Below are 18,818 nucleotides of genomic sequence, written 5' to 3' on the forward strand. Positions count from 1 at the left end.
TCAAAAACGGGTAAAATCCCCAACTCACTCTTGAGGTTAGATCTTGATTTTTCAGTTCTACACTGACAAAAGATGAAAATTGCAGCCTTACTCCACAAAGGCAGACCAGTATCCTTAAATTGGTAGAAAGAAGCAACCATGAAGTGCAGCATTAAGTTAGGAACTGACGTGAAAGCAGTGCACACCAGCACACCCTCTGCCTTTTCCTCCCTTCCCTGAAGTACTGCCTTACAACAGTCAATCAGGTCAGAGCATGCTGGCTCCTTCTATATGCTGTGAAAGCCACCAAAGGAAAAAAAAAATTTAAAGCTCTCCAAGATGCCTACGGGAAGAAGAAAAATAAGCTGTTGAAGCTGAATGCAGCACCAGCTCTTCATTTTTTGAAAGGAACAGATTTTAGCATAGTAACACACACATGGAGCTGCTAAAACCGATGCTGGTATCTGAATGTTGTTGATTTTAGGAGTTCAGGGCTTCTGTGACAGTGAAAACCCTCAGTCATTGCACTGGAAAAGGCAGGCAGTGTTTTGGTGGGGATTGCAGTTGGAAAGACAAATTGGTAATTATTGATGTTGGGTAATATTTAAAATCCACCTCACATCATCTGTGCATCAGCTGTTCCATCACTCACGCAGTTCACGAAGATGAAAAACCCTGGGGCAAAACCCTCAGCCCACGTCGAGGCACGCACTGGAGCCCCATAACAGTGGCTGCCTGCCCAGGAGGACCGAGTGACTTTTTTGGGATGCTTCCCCCTCTTCGTCCCGGGCATGGCTCGTCCTGCACCCCCCGGTGAGCGCTTGGCTCCATCCCCTCCGCCTGGCTCCCTGCCGGGTGCGAGCCTGCCCCACGCCAGGGCCGGGGGAAAGCACAGCCCAGGAGGGCTGCACAGCACCCTCCGCGCAGTCACGGATATAAGGTAGGAACGTTTTGGTCAAGAACAAGCAGAGATGTTTATTAGATCTGTAAGTATAAAGAGAGACCTGAGGAGCTACGCCAGACTGGAGGACAGGACACGTACGCCAGCTCTCGCGCTGCTCTGCCAGGGCTGCACCCCCAGGTTGAGACACATTGCTGGGACAAACGCCACTATGCACAGAGCAACACACAGTAACGACTGTGGTGGAAAGGGGGGAGTTTGGTTTTTTGTTTGTTTTGTTTTTTAAAATCAACAACCAAAAAAACCCCAACAACTATGTCTCCCAAGTCTGGCAGCTGGCAGGCACTTTGGTGTATCATTACAGGCCACCATCCCCAAGAGGACCATGTGCCTGGACCTCTAAGCAGTCTGGCTGGTACACAACAGGGTGATCCTGTGAGCAGATGTCCCAAACACCCCTTGGAAGATCCCTTTTGCAGACTCCACACAGATCTCCATCACGCAGGATCTGGAGGTAGCAAGATGAGTCCATAACCAGTGAGAAACCACACTTTCCACAGAGAAGGTTCCAGCTTCTCCTCCGCGATACCAGAGGTCCCTCTAGCAGCCTCTCTTCCACCGTGACGGGCCGAGACTGACGTAAAACACGTACGACTGCACTTTGCTTTTCCTGGCACACTTTGGCTTGCATCTTGGCACAGTTTCTTGGTTCAGGCACTAGAAGCGCGGTGGGTTTTTTCCTTCCAACTGGGGATAAAGCAAATGTGCTATTCCCAGGTGAGAGCATGTCACAGTACACCATTAACTCTGCATTTGATAAAATGCTTACTTTTCCCACACAAATCTTAGCTTTAAAATGTAAAAAGGTATTCTGTTGTTGAGAAAGATTTAACTTCTCTGTATATAAATGGAACAGCAGCTGTAATGTCTTTGTTTCAACTCTCCAATGCCAACCACTATGCCAAGGCTGATCTTTTTGCACAGCAGACATTTTGCCCTGCAGGGAAGATAACTCCTCCTTGTCCCTCCCTGTCAAAACAGTTTAATCCAGGTAAATAAAAAAAATTCTGGAAAGCTTGATATGGATTTTTCAGGAAAAACTCCAGCACAGGAGAGCCCACAAGGAAAGTTACAGACAAGTGGGAGGAAGCAGTCAGTGACTTCTCTACAGCAACACTTAACTTTGAGTCGCTGGCCTGAGGCTACTTGAGGCAGCCATCCCCAGGACAACTGTCAGAGTGCAGTATATTCCTACCAGCAGTAAACAAGCCTTCTGCATATGAGAAAGAGAAATCCAAACAAAAAGCAACCCCCCACATCTAAAGTACCTCTGCTTTCTGCCTAGCCTCCCTCCTGTAACTGGCAGGTGGTCATACCTATCAACAGGATAGCCGTATCAGTGCTACTCATGCATTGATGCATCATTTTATTTATTTTTTTATATTGCCAGGCCTCCTCTTCCCAGGGCTCTAATACACAGCCAGGCACTGTTCAAACGACAGCATGCCAGATCCATACTGGCTCTGCCAGTGCAAATCCGCCAGACACATGAATAATTCAACTTCAACCATGGAACTGCTTGTGCCATCTCCATAGTAATAAATGCAGCGACACCCTTAATGCAGCAGATTATATATAAGCATTCCAAATCTCTTTAGAAGATTAGATTTTATGGGGGTATTAGGGAACATCAAGTAATAAGCATGCTGGAAAAATAGCGTGGGAGGTGGGGGTGTCATCTTCACAAACATCACTTGGAAACCCTCCCCACTGCCCAAGCCTTGACACCTTGAAGGGAAAAGCAGCAACACGTTTTTGCCTATAACTGTCCAGACACTTGAAAATGAGGTTAAATAACACAGACCACGGATAACCCTTCACTGGCTATCACCGAGTTCTTCCTTCCCTGCTCCCAGGCACACCACCCTGCAGTTCAAGAGGACTGCTGAGAACGCTGCTATTTCTGCTGTTCTTTGAAAGCATGGACCCTGACTACCCTCAGTAGCAACTATACATTAGAAAAGCACAGCGCTGAATGACCTATCCCTAAAATCAAGGGATAAGAAATTGCTATGAAATTACTTCTTAGTTATTTTCCACTCAATTTTCTCGATTCAAGTTTGTCAAATAGTCACCTAATTAAAAAAAAACCAAACTAGTTAACATTTCAAACAGTTCAGTCAAAGTCTGGATCAAAAATACTTCATTAGCACAGCATGAATGCAAATTTTGTTCAAAATAATCCCTGCATGTTTTCATACGCAAAAGGAAGCTACTAGCAGCAGCACCAATGAAAATGACCTTGTCTAGCACACTGATGAGTGCCTAGCAGTCACAGCACTGAATGGACTTTTTTTACCCTGCTGATAGCTTGCCTGGATAATCTTCTTTACCTAACATGAGATAAATGGGGTATTACTGGGATGGGTTTATGGTTTGTGTTTTTATCCTTTAGTTGGGTTATCCCCTGTGTCCAGGGAAGGGCAATGGAGCTGGGGCAGGGGCTGGGGCACGAGCCTGATGGGGGGTGGCTGGGGGAGCTGGGGGGTTCAGCCTGGAGAGGAGGGGGCTCAGGGGGGCCCTGATCGCTCCCTACAGCTCCCTGGAAGGGGGCTGCAGCCAGGGGGGTCGGGCTCTGCTCCCAGGTAACAAGCGACAGGACCAGAGGGAACGGCCTCAAGTACACCGGGGCAGGGTCAGACTGGGCATTGGGTAACATTTCTTCATGGAAAGGGTGGTCAGGCACTGGGACAGGCTGCCCAGGGGGTGGTGGGGTCCCCGTCCCTGAGGATATTTAAAAGACAAGTAGATGTGGTGCTGAAAGACATGGCTTTGTGATGGGCTTGGCATTGGTTGGACTTAAAAGACCTTAAAGGTCTTTTCCAACCTAAACGATTCCGTAGTTTTGTGCCTTATAGACAGGGAGAGCCAAGACTCCAGTTTTAATTCACACTGAAGTTCCACAGTCAAGTCTTGATCCAAACTCAGAAGAGGCCAGTGATTCCCAGAGCCCAGCCCTGGAGAACTGTGCGCTTCCTTGCTGCAGGGCCTGCATCCTGCAGCATCCCGACCAGTCCTAGCACAGCTAACAGACTGGTACCCAGTGCTGCAATTAGAAAATTCTGATCTTCGGAGACAGCAGAATAAACAGCTATTGGATACACTGAGCTGCTTCCAACCTGAAGTCACGTTGATCTTACATACATGGTACTTTTCAGAAGATGCTACAATGCAGAGAAGTGATGGATCAAGCGTTTAACCATAAGCATCTTCCCTAATATCTAGTAAGATGCTGTGATCTAATATCTAGTAAGATGAGCATTTGAGAAAAGCACTGCAAATCAAGCCATCATGGCCAGATTTGTTATTAATTATCTGCATGACAGATTGTCTCTCTCCTCCAACACCTGTACTGGAAAATGTTGGAGATGTGAAAACCCAAAGTAAAAAACCAAAACCAATCAACCTAACCAGCCACTTTAAATGCACATTGCACACTGAACAGTCACCTCTGGCTCCAACCCTGTCCACCGGTAGCTACCTCCCCTCTCACCCTCCACGGTCCAGATGTCCCTGGCTATCCCCCTCGCTAAGCACCGCAGCAGCCTGGGACCGCTGCAAGAGGTTGCCTCGCTTCCCGTTTTAAATACTGATGCCCCTTCTATCACAAATACATGTGAAAGGGGTATCTACGTGTGTGCACCTAGAACTAAAGAACTTCAGGCAATACTCTGTATCAGAAATAATCACTAAATACAGCTACTCATTTTGCAGGTTTAACTGTCACTAGTTGCTTCCATTCATACAGCATCTTCAATCCAACAGACAGATTCACCCGAGTCATTGCTGAAATACTGTCCCCCCTGGGCTGCAGTTATTTAACAGTCAGCCCAGTCTGCCTCACATACACAAACCAGTTTAAAGCAAACTGGAACGTATTCAGGCAACTGACCCTTTGACTCCTTATTAAAACCTAACAATAAAAACTAACCAAATCCTGCTTTTCCTATGTTTTTTGCAGCAGTGGATCTGCTCAGTCTCATCAAGTATTATTAACAGACCTGGCAACTGGCATCAGTGCCTTTGCTCTGCAGAGCTATTGTACCACGCAGTCTCTTAGCCCCACGCAGTACCTACCCCACAAACCTGGGTGTTATTTCTGCACCAAAAATGCAGAAAAAGAAAGGCATACCACTTGGCCAGAGTAGGACAAGGAAGCCTGGGGCTGGGAAGGAAAAGTTACAGAGAAAAAGGAGAGCAGGATCTGGCAGACTTAAAGCACAGAAGGGAACTTCAGAGAAATTTTTTAACCCAGAGAGGAAACAAGTCTGAATAGCTAATTACTATCCAGGTCCTTGAGATCACCCGGAGGATTTCAAGCCCACGAATAAAGGAGTTCTTTTCCAAGGATGAAAGGGCACTGTCACTTCCTAGCTACTATTCCACTTGGCATAACAAATTAGCTGAGAGTATCAAGAGGTACAGGCAGAGTAAAAGAGCTCTCTGCGTACAAAGCTGAGTCGTTCCCCCTAAGGCTAGGGCATAACACACATCCCCTGCAAGACATGCTCTAGGAGGTCTGCACTGAACACAGCTGATGTCACATCCAAGGAAAGTACACCAGTTCCCTGCTGTACTATTTTGGGATCCAGTTCAGCACAGGAAAAAAACACCCAGACAAACAACTGTTAACAGCCTCAGTACCTTGGTGTTCTACTCAGTATTGACCTGGACAAACTCTACGCACCTGCAAGCATATGCCTGGAGATACCCACAGCTGCATTAGTACACCTTCGTTACTAATAGGCAGTAAGAGAACTAAAACACTCTTTCATTTGACTTGAAAACGTTCTATTTAATTTATACAAATAACTACTAAATAGAAAAAGTAGATTAAAACAAAATAGTTATTTTTCTGGCAGAGTTTAAATGCATATTATATAGCTTAGAAGAAATAAAATGCATTTTCCCCACAGCATTCATGACCTAAAGTTCTAGTTAATTCCTCCATTGCGTTCCTTTTCTAGATCGGTAAGATTCTAGACACAATGTCATGTGGGTAATGGCTATATATATGTTCCGTATTCAAACTGAAAATATGTTACAGACCACACACCTACAAATGTGAAGCACTTAAAATGTGACTATCAAGTTGTAATATGATAATACAGAAAACAATTTATGTTTCAGGTTATATTGTGTTACAAAAACATCTGTGTAAGAATTCATGAAAGAGGCCACATAAAAATAAGCTTTAACTTTATGCACTTATTTTACAGTTTAAAAAACTGGCAAGTGCACTAGTAATAAATAATTTGCAAGTTTTGTATAAACGAGAAATTCCTAATGTTCAGCATTATTGTAAACATCAGTACACATGTAAAATGCAGCTAAAATCTGACAGTTACATTTTCAGTTTACCAATTTCCTATTATTCAGGCATAGATCAATGTAGTATACAGCCAATCATATTTTTGGCAAGTCATGTCATTAAAATTAACAGTGACAGTGCAAGTAAGGAATGCAAAGAATTCCTAGTGCAATAAAGAAGAGAAGCACAGGCAATATTGCTGATTAAAATTTACCACTTCCATGTGTTCACCCTGGGAGTGATTAGGAGAATTAAAAAAAAAAAAAAGAAAAAAAAAGGAAAAAGCTGTTCAAAGCCATTAATTAATGCCCTGATCTTGTCTTAGGATTTCTCTGTCTTCCTTCAGGCCACTACCTTTGCAACAGTACATCCAGCGTGAGTCTTTATAGCTTGACCATTTGTGAAATGCCCATTGTAGTCACTGAGCAAAGTCCATATGGTTCCGATGTCTCCCACACAGATGGCTTGGTAAGAACTTCTGCCTCTATAAGTAGCCACATGGGGACCAATCGTATAAACTGTCTGGCCAGACTACTTCTGAACCAGACAAATGCCTTCCTACCAGGAGAGCACCACGAGAAGAAGGTCAACAGTCAGCTTTCAGTTTATCTAAGGAATTATCAATTTTGGTCAAAGTCTTTTTGATTCGCAGGGCTGTTAGTCTCGCTGATGGATTTTGATACCAGCATTCTTTCATCAACTTGGCAAGTGATGTTAATGTCTGGGAAAAAGATTAAAACACACAAAACACACATGTAAGTCCACAAGTAACAAGCCAAGAAAGCACTACATTGGGTGAAGCACCAACACAATAAGGTTTTATGGCCTTATCAATACTAGTTTTCAGAGCCTACAGACAGTTTATTGCTATCTAGCAAATACACAGCTTTTAAGTGTTGAAAAAAGAAGAAAAAGTTTCACGTTTGGTTAAATCAAGGGAATAGCTGGACAACAACTTGGCTGGAGTGACAAGCTAGTGTAGTTTTAAACAGCTGACGTTTGGGGGTTTTTCTAATGAAGAAAACACTCTACAAAATCTCTTTTCAATGAAACTGGCTCCTGCAAGATCAGCAAAGGAAGCCAGAGAAGGCACAGATTTTCTGCCAGCGATTTCACCACGTCCACCACTTTAAATTGCTGGGATTCATAGCTGGTTGGTGCAGCAGCACAGGCCATGACTCTACAGCCAAAATCTTATAGATGAGACCTTGTCCTTGCTGGCCCTAGCCAGCTGTACAGATTCAAACCAACCTCCACAGCTTCAGTAATAAGGAACAAACCAGCTGGTCAACCTGGAGAGTTCAGGCTGATTCTGGTGAAGAAAAATAAACTTCAGCATTAGGCTTTCAGAAAGAACAGCAGTCCCTTCTCCTGTAGACAGGAGAGACCCCAAAACTGTTGTAAAATCACATGCTTATGAGCCACAAAGTCCTATGCAGACTACCTTCCCCTTCAATAAATTTCCCCTTGGAGAGATGATATCAACATAGGAAGAGCAGCTTCAGAACAGTTACTGTTAAATTGGGCTACTAAAAGGCTAATCTGTGAATAGCTCAGACTTAAGTCATAAGTTTGCTTATCGCATTTCTTCCTGCTCCAACGTAAAAGGTCCATGCCAGCATGCTTCTGAGATCTGTACAGGTAAAAAGGTCCATGCCAGCATGCTTCTGAGATCTGTACAGGTAAAGTTCCTGACAAGTAGCACTGAGATCATTTCAATTTCAAATTATAATTGAAAATAACTTTCATGATTTTATTTCAAAAGAAGAAAGGTCGGCTTGTTATCTTCTGCAAACCACTCACAAGCACACTTACTTACAGGGTCTGAGAACCATCTGTTGGGAATGTTCGGCCTTTGCTGATCTACACAGACCACTTTTCTCATGTCTTCAAAACTGGGATCATTTGGAACCAAGTCATAAAATGGTGGTTTATAGTCTTCCACAATACCTGGTGAGACACAAACAAGAGAGGCATTATTTAATGACTGCGCCAGTGAAACAGCATTGCTGCACAGAAAGAGAGAACACATGACCTAGCCATTTAAGAAGCACAGAAGTCTTTTAGAAGTTAACACAATGTCAAGCAGCCATTAAACAGAACAGCACTTACTATCATAGCAACAGCTTTTTCTATCCAAAATGTTAATCAATCGGCTCATATTACAATTCCACAAAGTAAAACTATATCCATTTTGCAGATGCTTGAGCTGAAATGCTGCAAAAAATTCACTTGCCAAAAGGCTATCTTCTATAATGCATGGAGGTTTACTGACTACCATGAAACTGGGATTTCTACTAGCAAATGTAAAAAATTTAAAGGTCTGCACTGTGGTTTTTAATAGGATTACCACACATTTTGCATGGTTTTATGATTCCTGAAAGCGTCCAATAAGCATGTCAGCATCTACAGACCCTCATGCTGGTGCCTTAAGTGATTTTGGTTTTGGTTATTAATAAAGTAAAATACACAAGGTAATGGGTACCACATGCTAAACACCTGGGAGCCTGTGGCATCCAGTGTCTGAACGTATTTTCTAGGATGCTGCATTGAAAAACGGGCTTGTGTGTGTGCTCTCAACTTGGCAACCAGCTCACATAAAACTGGCAGGCTAAAAAGCCTTTTGCCTACTCTAAGACATGCATGCAGCACTGCTGTTTCATCAGTGGATTAAGCTCACAAGTGATCTACAGGGAGCTCAACTTTCTTAGGAAGCCAATTTAAAAACTGGTGTTCAAAAACAGGCATTTGGGTCAGCAGCCTGGAAGAACACCAAGCAAATGAGGCCCTCTATGTACAGTAGAAACATGGTCAGAAGATTAAAACTGCTTTTTGGTAGACTGGCAGCTGTCCCACAGTCAGATGTACGTGAAATCCAGGAGAATTTCTGTTGCTTTGGATATACTGAAGTTTAAAAGAGGTTCTCAAACTTTGTTACAGCGGTTTGAGTTTTAGTTTTCTTGTTCTGTTGGAGGTGAAGATCAAAATCCCATAGATACTCTGTAAAAATCCCTATCTGTGATGAACAGTTGAAAAGGGAAATAGCCTTCAGGAAATTCCCTTAGAACACAGTAGAACAGTTCAAAGATCTGTCTACGCAAGTGAGTTACCATAGCAAAGTAACTAGCAGACTGCAGGTTTGCCCTGTGGTATTCTGACATGGATGCGGAAGGACAGACTATATCACACAGTGCGTAAAGAAGCATCACTCATCCATCCACCACCTTCGGTTAATTCATAATTGCGTACACCAAGCATCACCTACGCGGCCGAACTCTTGCCTTTACACTCCTCCTGCTTCCTCGCAAAACACAGAAAAAAGTTTATTGCGAGAACTCAAGAACACAAAAAGCCTCCTTGTGTATCCACACTGTCTATGCTGTTGTTTCAGATGAAGTAGTGGCTTTATACGAGTCAAATGCAGAACTTCACAGCTATGTCATATAGCCCTGAAAATGTTTCCAGGGTCACCAGGACATTACAGATTAACTTTATCACTAAAAGAGAGTGTCTGGTTCTAATTTACTATTTTCATGTAGTCTTTCCAAAGTATAGGGTATATAACTAGCTATTTCAGATAAGACGTGCAGTAATAAAGATGAAATTATGTGGGTCTAGCCTTTGCTCCAGTAGAGTGCTCTGATCTACCACAGGCAAACAGCACAGTCCCTGCGGGACCCACTGCTGGCTCCGCAGCAGCCTGTCGGCAGTGCCAGCGAGCCACTGCAACCTCTAGCCCACACTGCCCTGCTCACAAAACCATCACTGAACTGTGACACGCTTCCCTCGCCCACTGCCCCGGGAGAGCGAGCCTGCCGCTCACTACGAGCCAGACCTCAGGGTCCGTCAGCGCGACCTACAGCTTGCCGCTTTCCGCATGCTTTTAAAATGACTTCTGTCATTTATACTACATTCTCCCCCTCCCCCGGGTTGCTGGCTTTTTGCTACTCAAATCAACTAGGACTCGCATATACAGTGGCATTTTCTTGACGTTTATTCTTTGTTACTGTAATAAATGTCTTCACAGTTATTCTTTGTTACTGTAACATCAGCTTGTCCTACGCATGCAGGAACCTAACTGCTGGAGCAAGGCACGGGCTATGCAAACACCGAAGCGACAGACACAGCCTTGCAGATAACACGATCACATACCAGGGGTGGCTTTGAGCAACAACTGTCTTTCAGCTTCTGATGTTACTATTGATATTGAACAAGATCACAATACCTGGAACAACAGTGAAAATTCACAAGGAACAGAACTCTCAGAGCCAGGCACTGGGTAAGCAACGATGCAAGGCACTGAACACTAGGAAGAGAGCACGTTCAAAAAAGCAGCGACCTCCACTCTACAAGGAACACACACTGTTCTATTTTAAGTGAGTAAAATACTGATTTGGGGGCTTAAATCACATTTTCAAGCACAGAAAGGAATGCTGAGTGGCTCCCGATATAGCACAAAGACAATATGTAAGTAGTCTTGGTTGTGCAGAAGGAGTTTCCTATAACATTTTCCTCCTTACATTAAGCCACAATAAGAAAGTGCAGAGAATCACTGTGTCACCTCGAGGACTGTTTGATAAGTTAAAAAAATTAATTCAAAATTTTAAAAAGTTAAACATGTAAAAGTAAAAATTAAAAAAAAATTAGAATAAAATTTTAAAAAGCCATCAGACTTATTAGCCAGATTACAACTTCAGAGTCTCCACAAACTGAAGCACTAAACCAGGCTGACTCACTGCAACAGACTCTGCAACGAGATGGCAGCAAAAATTTCTAGTACACTTAACTGACGAGTGCCTCTGGCCCACCCCATCACCCATCTCACAGGAGCATGCTACCTTGACCTCAGCATGCTCACTCCCAGTGCTGAAGTCTTACTACAAATCAAACAGGGTTATCTGAGCGATCACCTGATGAAGTAATGATTTCCACACAGCTAAATACTAGGATTAGAGAGAAAATGTTTACTCCACTTCAAACCAGTGCAAGGAAGTGTAATTACTTATGGCAACAGCCAAAAATACAGAGCAATTAGAAGTATGTACTGTGGCATTAGTATCACCACTGTCTTAAATTTAAGACTTTATTGACATGACTCAATGTCATGATGTATCTGTATTACTGTCAAAAGTGCTTCCACAGTGGCACTGAGCTCAGCCTAAATCAAAGTACCACATCATTTAGCCATCACCTTTGGCAGGTCTGCAGCCCATGCTGAGTTCCATACCATCTTGGTGAAGCTGCCAGCGCGATCTAAGCTCTCCGGTTGAAAGTAGCTCAGGTACATTTTCTGTGAACTGCAGTTACTGCCGCAATACATACATACCAGAACTTCAGCACAGGAATATCTAAATAAGAGGTACTGTTTCACAGAAGTCTCATTTCAAGAGGTAACTAGGTAAGACTACATGTATTTTTTACGTATACATATATTATGTATGTACAGTATAGACACACAAAAGTATAAACGTATATTCATACACGAAGAGAGCCAGACATCTAAATATTCCACACAGGATGACCAGCCTCCAAAACAGTCCTGTGGCAAGGCAGATTCCAGATGAACTACTCAAAATTCAAGAGTGGCAATTAAAACAAAACTTATCAGTGTTATATATGTGAATGTTTGTCATCACACAGGCCAGCTGCTATGTTCAAACAGCCAGCACTACCCAGTGCCTGTGCAAGCACGTACCCCTGCAAGCACTGCCGGTCCTGCCACCCACAGCTACGAGCACAGCCCCTCAGCAGACAGACCGCCCCCTCCCGCAGCCGGCTTCCCTTCCCATCGCAGTGAGCATCACCTACCGCACAGCGAATTAATCAACCCCTGCCCAGCAAACCCACCACGGCAACTGGTAAGCTCCAGTGCTCACAGGCTGCTGAGACAAAGTGCAGAATATAAAACCGCACTGAAAACAATGAAGTTACACCTTAAATTCTCAAGGCACTCACACTGACATGAACTGCAAACCCAGAGGTCTCCAAGTATTGGGAAATGCAACAAGCAAGTCTTCGTAACTGCCTATGACACACATTTGCCAATAAATGGAGTACGTCGTAAGAAGAAATTAATACCAAGCGTTCATGAGACCTTCCTCCTTTCTCTGGGTAACCACATACACGTTCACCCAAGATCATCATCACACTGTGATTTAGCTGACTTATGTTCTTATATCAGAACAATACCTATTCCTTTTGCTGCGTATGTCTTCAAGTAACACCTCAGAGAGCGTAGGGAGAAGACGAGGTTATAAGCTTAGCTCCAGCCACTCCACAGAAAGCTTATGGAAGTTCCCTTCGGGTCCTGGAGTCAGTCCCATGGCTGCCACCAGCTTCCAGCAAGACAGGAGTTGCTCACTATGGACCCTACAAGTTAAACTGCATCTGTCCAAAACAGCTGAGCACCTGCATAGATTGCCCTGCTCTCTTCATAGCCAAGAACCCATTTTGGATCTCTTCAGAGCTATCAAAGCAAGCTCTCAGGCTTACAAGGAGCCTTTAAATTTGCCACCTGAGCCTACCTGAAGCATTTTGCTACCTTCAAGTCAGTTTTGTTTAAGCACCTTGTAAGTATCCTCGGGAAGACAGGGGTCTGGGACAGTGCTCCAGGCCCCAGGGAATCTCCCAGCAAGCTTAGAAGGTCTGCAAGTCTTTTCAGAAGTGTCACCTTCCAGCAGCCTTCTTGTAACGAGCCTCATTGCAGTGTTTCTGGAGACAACTAGCTGCCTATGGCTGCTGTGCTGAGAATTACGCTGAACACGGGAGCAATACTTTTTTTCCCTTTTTTTACTCACATTAAATTACTTTGGCCACCAACAGATAGCAGATGAAGGAAAAGGTTCATACTTAGAAGAAGCCCTGTACCTCAACAGAGTAACAGTATTTGTTTGCTTCTAGAGCCGTTGTACATGTGCCTGCCCGCTCCCCACAGCCCAACATAACATCATTTGGACAGGATTCACATCGGGGTCAGTGAACAGAGGGGAGATAATGCATGAGAAACAACAGGAGGCAAGTACCTAACTTCCCCTAGAACTGAAGCCAGGCTTTGTTTCCTAGCTTTCCCTGTACTAGCTACCATGAGCCACTGCTGTCACACCTTATTGCAGCCTGCCTCTGTCCACTCGCTGCTCCCTTGTACCTATCTCTCCAGAAACCACTCACACTCCCTCCTTTGGCTCTCAACAGCTGCTTTTTGAAAACATCACAAAAGCATATCTTAACCCTTTCCTCCAAAATCTTCCCTCCAATTCCAACTTGCAATAGTTCCTACCAAAAAAACAAAAGCCCTCAATCCTCCAGAGTTTGAGCCACTCTGACTACTGCCTATCATTCTGACCATGCCCCCTTCAAACGAGTTTGCACTTGGATCCTAAACTGGCAGGCACCAGCCTGACCTGCCCCGTGAGGTTCCAGCCTACCATCAGGCTCAGAGGTACCAGAGCAAATGAATGACTGGCTGTCTTTTCCTGAAGAAGAAGATAAACTCGCTGTCTGATGTCAGTCGCAGAAACCCCCAATTTGGACTTAGTGCGAATAAATCAGACACAGAGCAAATAAATGCGTATGACGATACAGAATTTCCTCAGATTTAAACATGTCACTGTTAACAACCATCAATGCCAGTGTCTCCAGACACACCTGAGAGGCGCCTTCTGCATTCTCCTCTCCCCTTGGGTACTGAGAGCACAACCTGAGGTCCAGAAGTCAGAAAGAACTCCTGAATTGACAAGGCCAAAAAAAAAAAAAAATCGCACCAACAGAGACCCAGCTCAAAGGTTCTTAATTCCGGACACCCTTGCCAAGGAAACATGAAGCAACACTGTATGGTACAGAACAGGACTGTGGTGGCCCTTTTCCCAAGCAGAACTGTGAGTCCTGCTTTGTGAGTGCATTTAACTTGGCAAAGTAAGAACACCCCTGATTTCCGATCACTTCACTTTCTATGTATTCTCCTTCTGCTCCTCAAGTTTTGTCATAAGAAACAGCCACCTTAAAGTACTGACCATGGTTTAATACACATGGAAAAAGTTTAGACTTTCTCATCTAAAATTTTAACTTAGTTGACTATTCAGTATGAATTATTTAGAAAGTAGCAGAGTTCTCTTCTCTACCAGAAATGATGATATTGGGCCACTGTACCCAATGTACCAACAACTTCAACCCAGGCAGCAAAGCGTCAGCAATCCAAACACTTTGGAGGTCCAGTATTTTACTATGCATCCTACGCATTTTGGTGGCAGATTCTTTGCTGTGAAATTACCATTCACTTGACCCCTTCTAAAAACAAGTAAAGGAGTCTCAAATACTTACCGTTGCTAACCATGCGTCTAGCTACTTCCCAAAGGACCAGCCCGAAAGCCCAGATATCGACCCTTTTATACGAGTCAAAGCAGTCTGCCTGGATAGTTTCATCCAAGACTTCTGGAGCCATGTAGCGTTTGGTACCCACACGGGGATTGTTCCCCACATCCAACTGATTCGTGCTTTGGGAGTGCATAACTGCAAGGCCTGAAGGATGAGGGGAAGGAGAAAAAAAAAAGAAATTACTGTCAAGTCCCCTTTAATAGTATAGCAGCATACATTTAAAATTACATGTGACCAGCGACACCCATCAGAGTTTCTTAAAAAGAAGCAGCTGAGAGTCCAACTGTCCAAAGACCAACTGGGTCAGCTCCAAACTAGCTATCAAAACCAGCCACTGTGTCCATAGACTTAGACCAATTATCTCCTCAGGGATTATCATTAAGCATTTTATTGCACTGTTGCAAAATGTTGTCATTAAGTGTTTTGCAGCCACTGGATGTCACCAGCGCTCTAGGCACGTAATACACAGAAGGTCAAGCATCTGTTACTTAGAAGAAAACAATTTTACACAGCATTCAAATTTATTTATAGAACATTTGGGTAGGTGGATATATCCGAACTGTGGGGAAGAGGAAGAAAAACACTGCATGATGGATATACACAAGTTAAAAAATGAAGCTGGAAAATAAAAAACATCGTATTTGCAGCAGCTTGAAAAATAAACATCCTCAAGCTGATCTAAAATGAGTCAGTCAAAGCCACTCTACCTGGTTTCTACTAATTACTAAACATTTAGGCAAAGAACATTATGTGAGGGACTAAATTACTGTAAATTTGGAAACACACAGAGTACTCATTCTGCCATGGTAAACAGAGAGTACTGCAAATTGAACAGCAACAGGTGCATGACATAACTAAGCAATAGAAAAGATGACACAAACTCTCCCTAATTTCCTCAACAAATCTTGTAAGAATAACATATACTATTTACATTTAACATGAGTTTTAGATGAAACTTAAAAAAGCTTTTTAACTCAGTCCTATACAAAAATTAGCCTGTCATGAGGTCAATAATTTTTCTTTCTTTCAAAAATAAAAAGAGACTGTACTTCAACATAACAAAAATTTGGAAATGCTTTCCTACAATTTAAATGCACTTAAGTAATTTCAAGCTGCTAAGAAAACTGTTATGGCACCTCTACAAAGATACCATCTACTAACCCCGTAACTGACAAGAAGGTAATTTGGAAAGGTTGCTCTCCAGACAAAAATATTTTTGTCATATATATACACACACACACACGTATCTCACACACACACATATATCTAGGACATATTTACACACACACATATACATTTATGTATTTTTATATTTATATTAATATTATACAATATGTGTGGTTTATACTTCTGTAAAAAAACAAAACCAAGAATTTGCACATTGGAAACAAAGGTTAGAAAACAAATTTCCTGGCAAACTCTGAAGACATCAAGACTCTGGAAAACACTTTGATAAAAATCATAATTCTCCATCCAAATTGGGCAAATAAGGTTAAATAGATTGACAGGTCAAAGGTTTGAGGCTGAGGGATACAAGTCAGCATCCTGCACACTACAAACTAAGAAAGTGTTGCAATAAGGTCAGGGGACAGCGATGTTGTAATCAGGTTCTCATCATGGAGGCATCTGTGCTGTTTATGAGAGTTAGGAAGCAGATATTACACTACCTCAGTTTCTTTTCACCTCAGAAGATCTCAGTGCACATTTAAGTTAAGGGCACATAAGTGCTTGTGCTTGTCAGAGAAGCTCTTACTTTAAGATACTAATTCACTAAAGGAGAAAAAAAAAAAAAAAAAAAAAAAAAGAAAAAGCTGGGCAGGAATACAAATTGATGGAACACATTGGTTTTCAAGACACCAGAAAAATCTCTTTAGTATACTGGAGTATCTGCTAGCAACCAAAATTCAGCAAACAGGTTTGTTAGCATTCTTTGCACCTTCCTCACAAATACCCGTGTTTGTTTCGAATGGACATTCACTGCCCTATAGAGAGGGGCAAGGGGCAGGAGGGAGTAAGAGGAGGGCTGGGCTTTTTCTTCATTTTGTCTAAGTATTATTCTGCTGCTCTATAAAGTTGCTCAACTAAAACCTATTATCATGCACGTGAATTGCTTTAGAAGTAGAAGGGCAGAACTTTTCCACAGTGCTGACAGACTGAAGCGAGACTGACATCCATCCTTGGACTTTACCACACGGTTTCTGCTTAGCTAGAACATATTTGAAACAGCCAGTTTTGTAACTGCAACCCTAGATACTTGGGTTGCTCTTTGAGATCCCGGGTTCCAGCACGCTTGCTGAAGGACAAGCAGCCCATTCACAAAGCTCCTGCGCCTGCTGCCAGCCAGAAGGACCGAGACTGAATGGCAACAGACAACAAGCCACACTGCGGTTCAGGCGTACAGCGCCCAGGCTGCCAGCAAAACAGACAGCTACGAGCTGTGCATCAAAGCCATTTATTCCTCTCCGTTTTCAGAGCTGACATCTATTCTTAACGGGCAGACTGCAAGCCCAGAACCTGGTGTGACCCACAGAACCCAAGTGCAGCTTAGCTATGGGCAGCCACAGTGAACCTTTTCATCTGCTCTGCTCCTACTGACCAGCCTCTTAGTGCCATTTTTCTTGTTTGGTACATGTGTTGAAAAAGAGGAGGAAAAAAAAAAAATAAAAAAAGAGACACAAAGATACAGAAAAAAAGGGCATGGATATATGCCAGAAGCAACAAACTCTTTGGTAACTCTCCCTTACGGATAAGGAACAAAGAACATGTCAAGATGCACGCCTGAGGATGTCATGTTTTAAAAAACAGCTATTTTGCCACCACAGAAACTAACTGGGAAATGTTTATTGTTGTGCTCTCTCAGAGTATCTCGCATGTATGTGAAACCTCTAGACAAATAACGTAGGAGACCTGCCTTTATCAGTGTGATGTCAACCAAGGGCAACACGCGCTGCCCCCTCCTCGGTCTGAGGTACAAATATATCTAAAAGCCAGTCTCTAAAGCCTTGTATTTCCAGCCTACAGCTCCACTTTTTTGACTTACTATTCCCTCTGCAAATTTAAAAGGCCCAGGTGAGTGGCTTTCCCTTTTTCCCCGTACCTCCTGCCCTTCAGGCAAAAGTGACAGGAGCTACACGGTGCAATTTTCAGTAAAAAAAAAAAACAACAAACCACCAAATTTCCCACCTCCCGGCACCCATTTTGCCCAGCCGATGGCCACCCGGGGCTCCTGCTCTGCCGCGGTTCGCTCCCGCCCTCCGGGGCCAACTCGGGGCGCCGGCCCGGCCGTAGCTGGGCGCCAGGCGCCCCCTGGCGGCGGGGCTGACCCAGCGCAACCCGCGCCCGCTGCCCCCACGCACCCAGATCCGCGATGCAGCACTGCCCGTTCTTCTTAACGAGGATGTTCTTGCTCTTCAAGTCCCGATGAGAAATGGCGGGCTTCCCCTGGGTCCCAAAGATCTCTATGTGCAAGTGTGCAAGGCCGCTAGCTATGGACAGCACTATGCGCAGGCAGCTGACCGTGTCCAGGGTAGTGAGCTGCAGGTAGTCGTACAGGGACCCCATCTCGTGGTAGTGGGTGATCAGCCACAGCTGGGTGCTGGAGTTTCTGGAAGTCATGTCAGATGCGATAAAACCTAGGAAGAGAGGAAGGAAAAAGAAAAAAGGAGAAACACCACAATAAAGTGACAAAGTTCTTACAAGAGTGACACCCCACCCCCCCCCCCCACCCCCCAAGAAAAGAATCAATACTACCAGGCCCCTCTTGCCATTTCAAACGCTATTTAATTAAAATTTTTTCCACTATTGTACTGCACTGAAAACAGACTGCAGGTATTATTACCATGATGAAAAAAGAGCTGACATACTCTGGAACTCTTCAGTCTATTCACAAGAATGCACTTCATCAGTCACACCAAACACATCTACTTGTTAGGACCACATACATTGTATTTAAAAAAAAAAAAAAAAAAGTCTTTTTTCCTTCCTTCTTTTTGAAGGACTTAGGAGTGGGGAAGTTTCCAGTTAAACAAGATGACCTGTCCACTCAAGAGGACCATGCTGGAAAGAAGCAAGACCTCCAACAGATAGGTCCCAAGTAATCATTCCCATTTTTCTGGACAACAAGCAACCAAGTGCAGGCCACCAAGGTCACGTGCATTCCACGTACCCACCACATCCCAACCAACAGACGCCCCATGC

General features: G+C 43.7%; 1 protein-coding gene across 2 annotated transcripts in view; it reads right to left on the bottom strand.

The window, feature by feature from the left end:
* Window positions 1-5,714: 5,714 nt before the first annotated feature.
* Window positions 5,715-18,818, bottom strand: part of ACVR1 (activin A receptor type 1) — a 68,138-nt gene continuing 55,034 nt past the window's right edge. The window contains exons 7-10 of one of the 2 annotated variants that reach the window (XM_056349093.1): window positions 17,978-18,253; window positions 14,568-14,765; window positions 8,067-8,201; window positions 5,715-6,972 (exon numbers count right to left, since the gene is read on the bottom strand). In XM_056349093.1, coding sequence (XP_056205068.1) covers window positions 6,872-6,972; window positions 8,067-8,201; window positions 14,568-14,765; window positions 17,978-18,253 — 710 coding nt within the window. In that variant the 3' untranslated portion in view covers window positions 5,715-6,871. The remainder of the gene's footprint in view (window positions 6,973-8,066; window positions 8,202-14,567; window positions 14,766-17,977; window positions 18,254-18,818) is intronic. The other variant, XM_056349092.1, reaches the window with a different exon arrangement.

This window comes from Falco biarmicus, chromosome 8, assembly GCF_023638135.1.
Source record: "Falco biarmicus isolate bFalBia1 chromosome 8, bFalBia1.pri, whole genome shotgun sequence".
In the NCBI taxonomy this organism is placed as follows: Eukaryota; Metazoa; Chordata; class Aves; order Falconiformes; family Falconidae; genus Falco; species Falco biarmicus.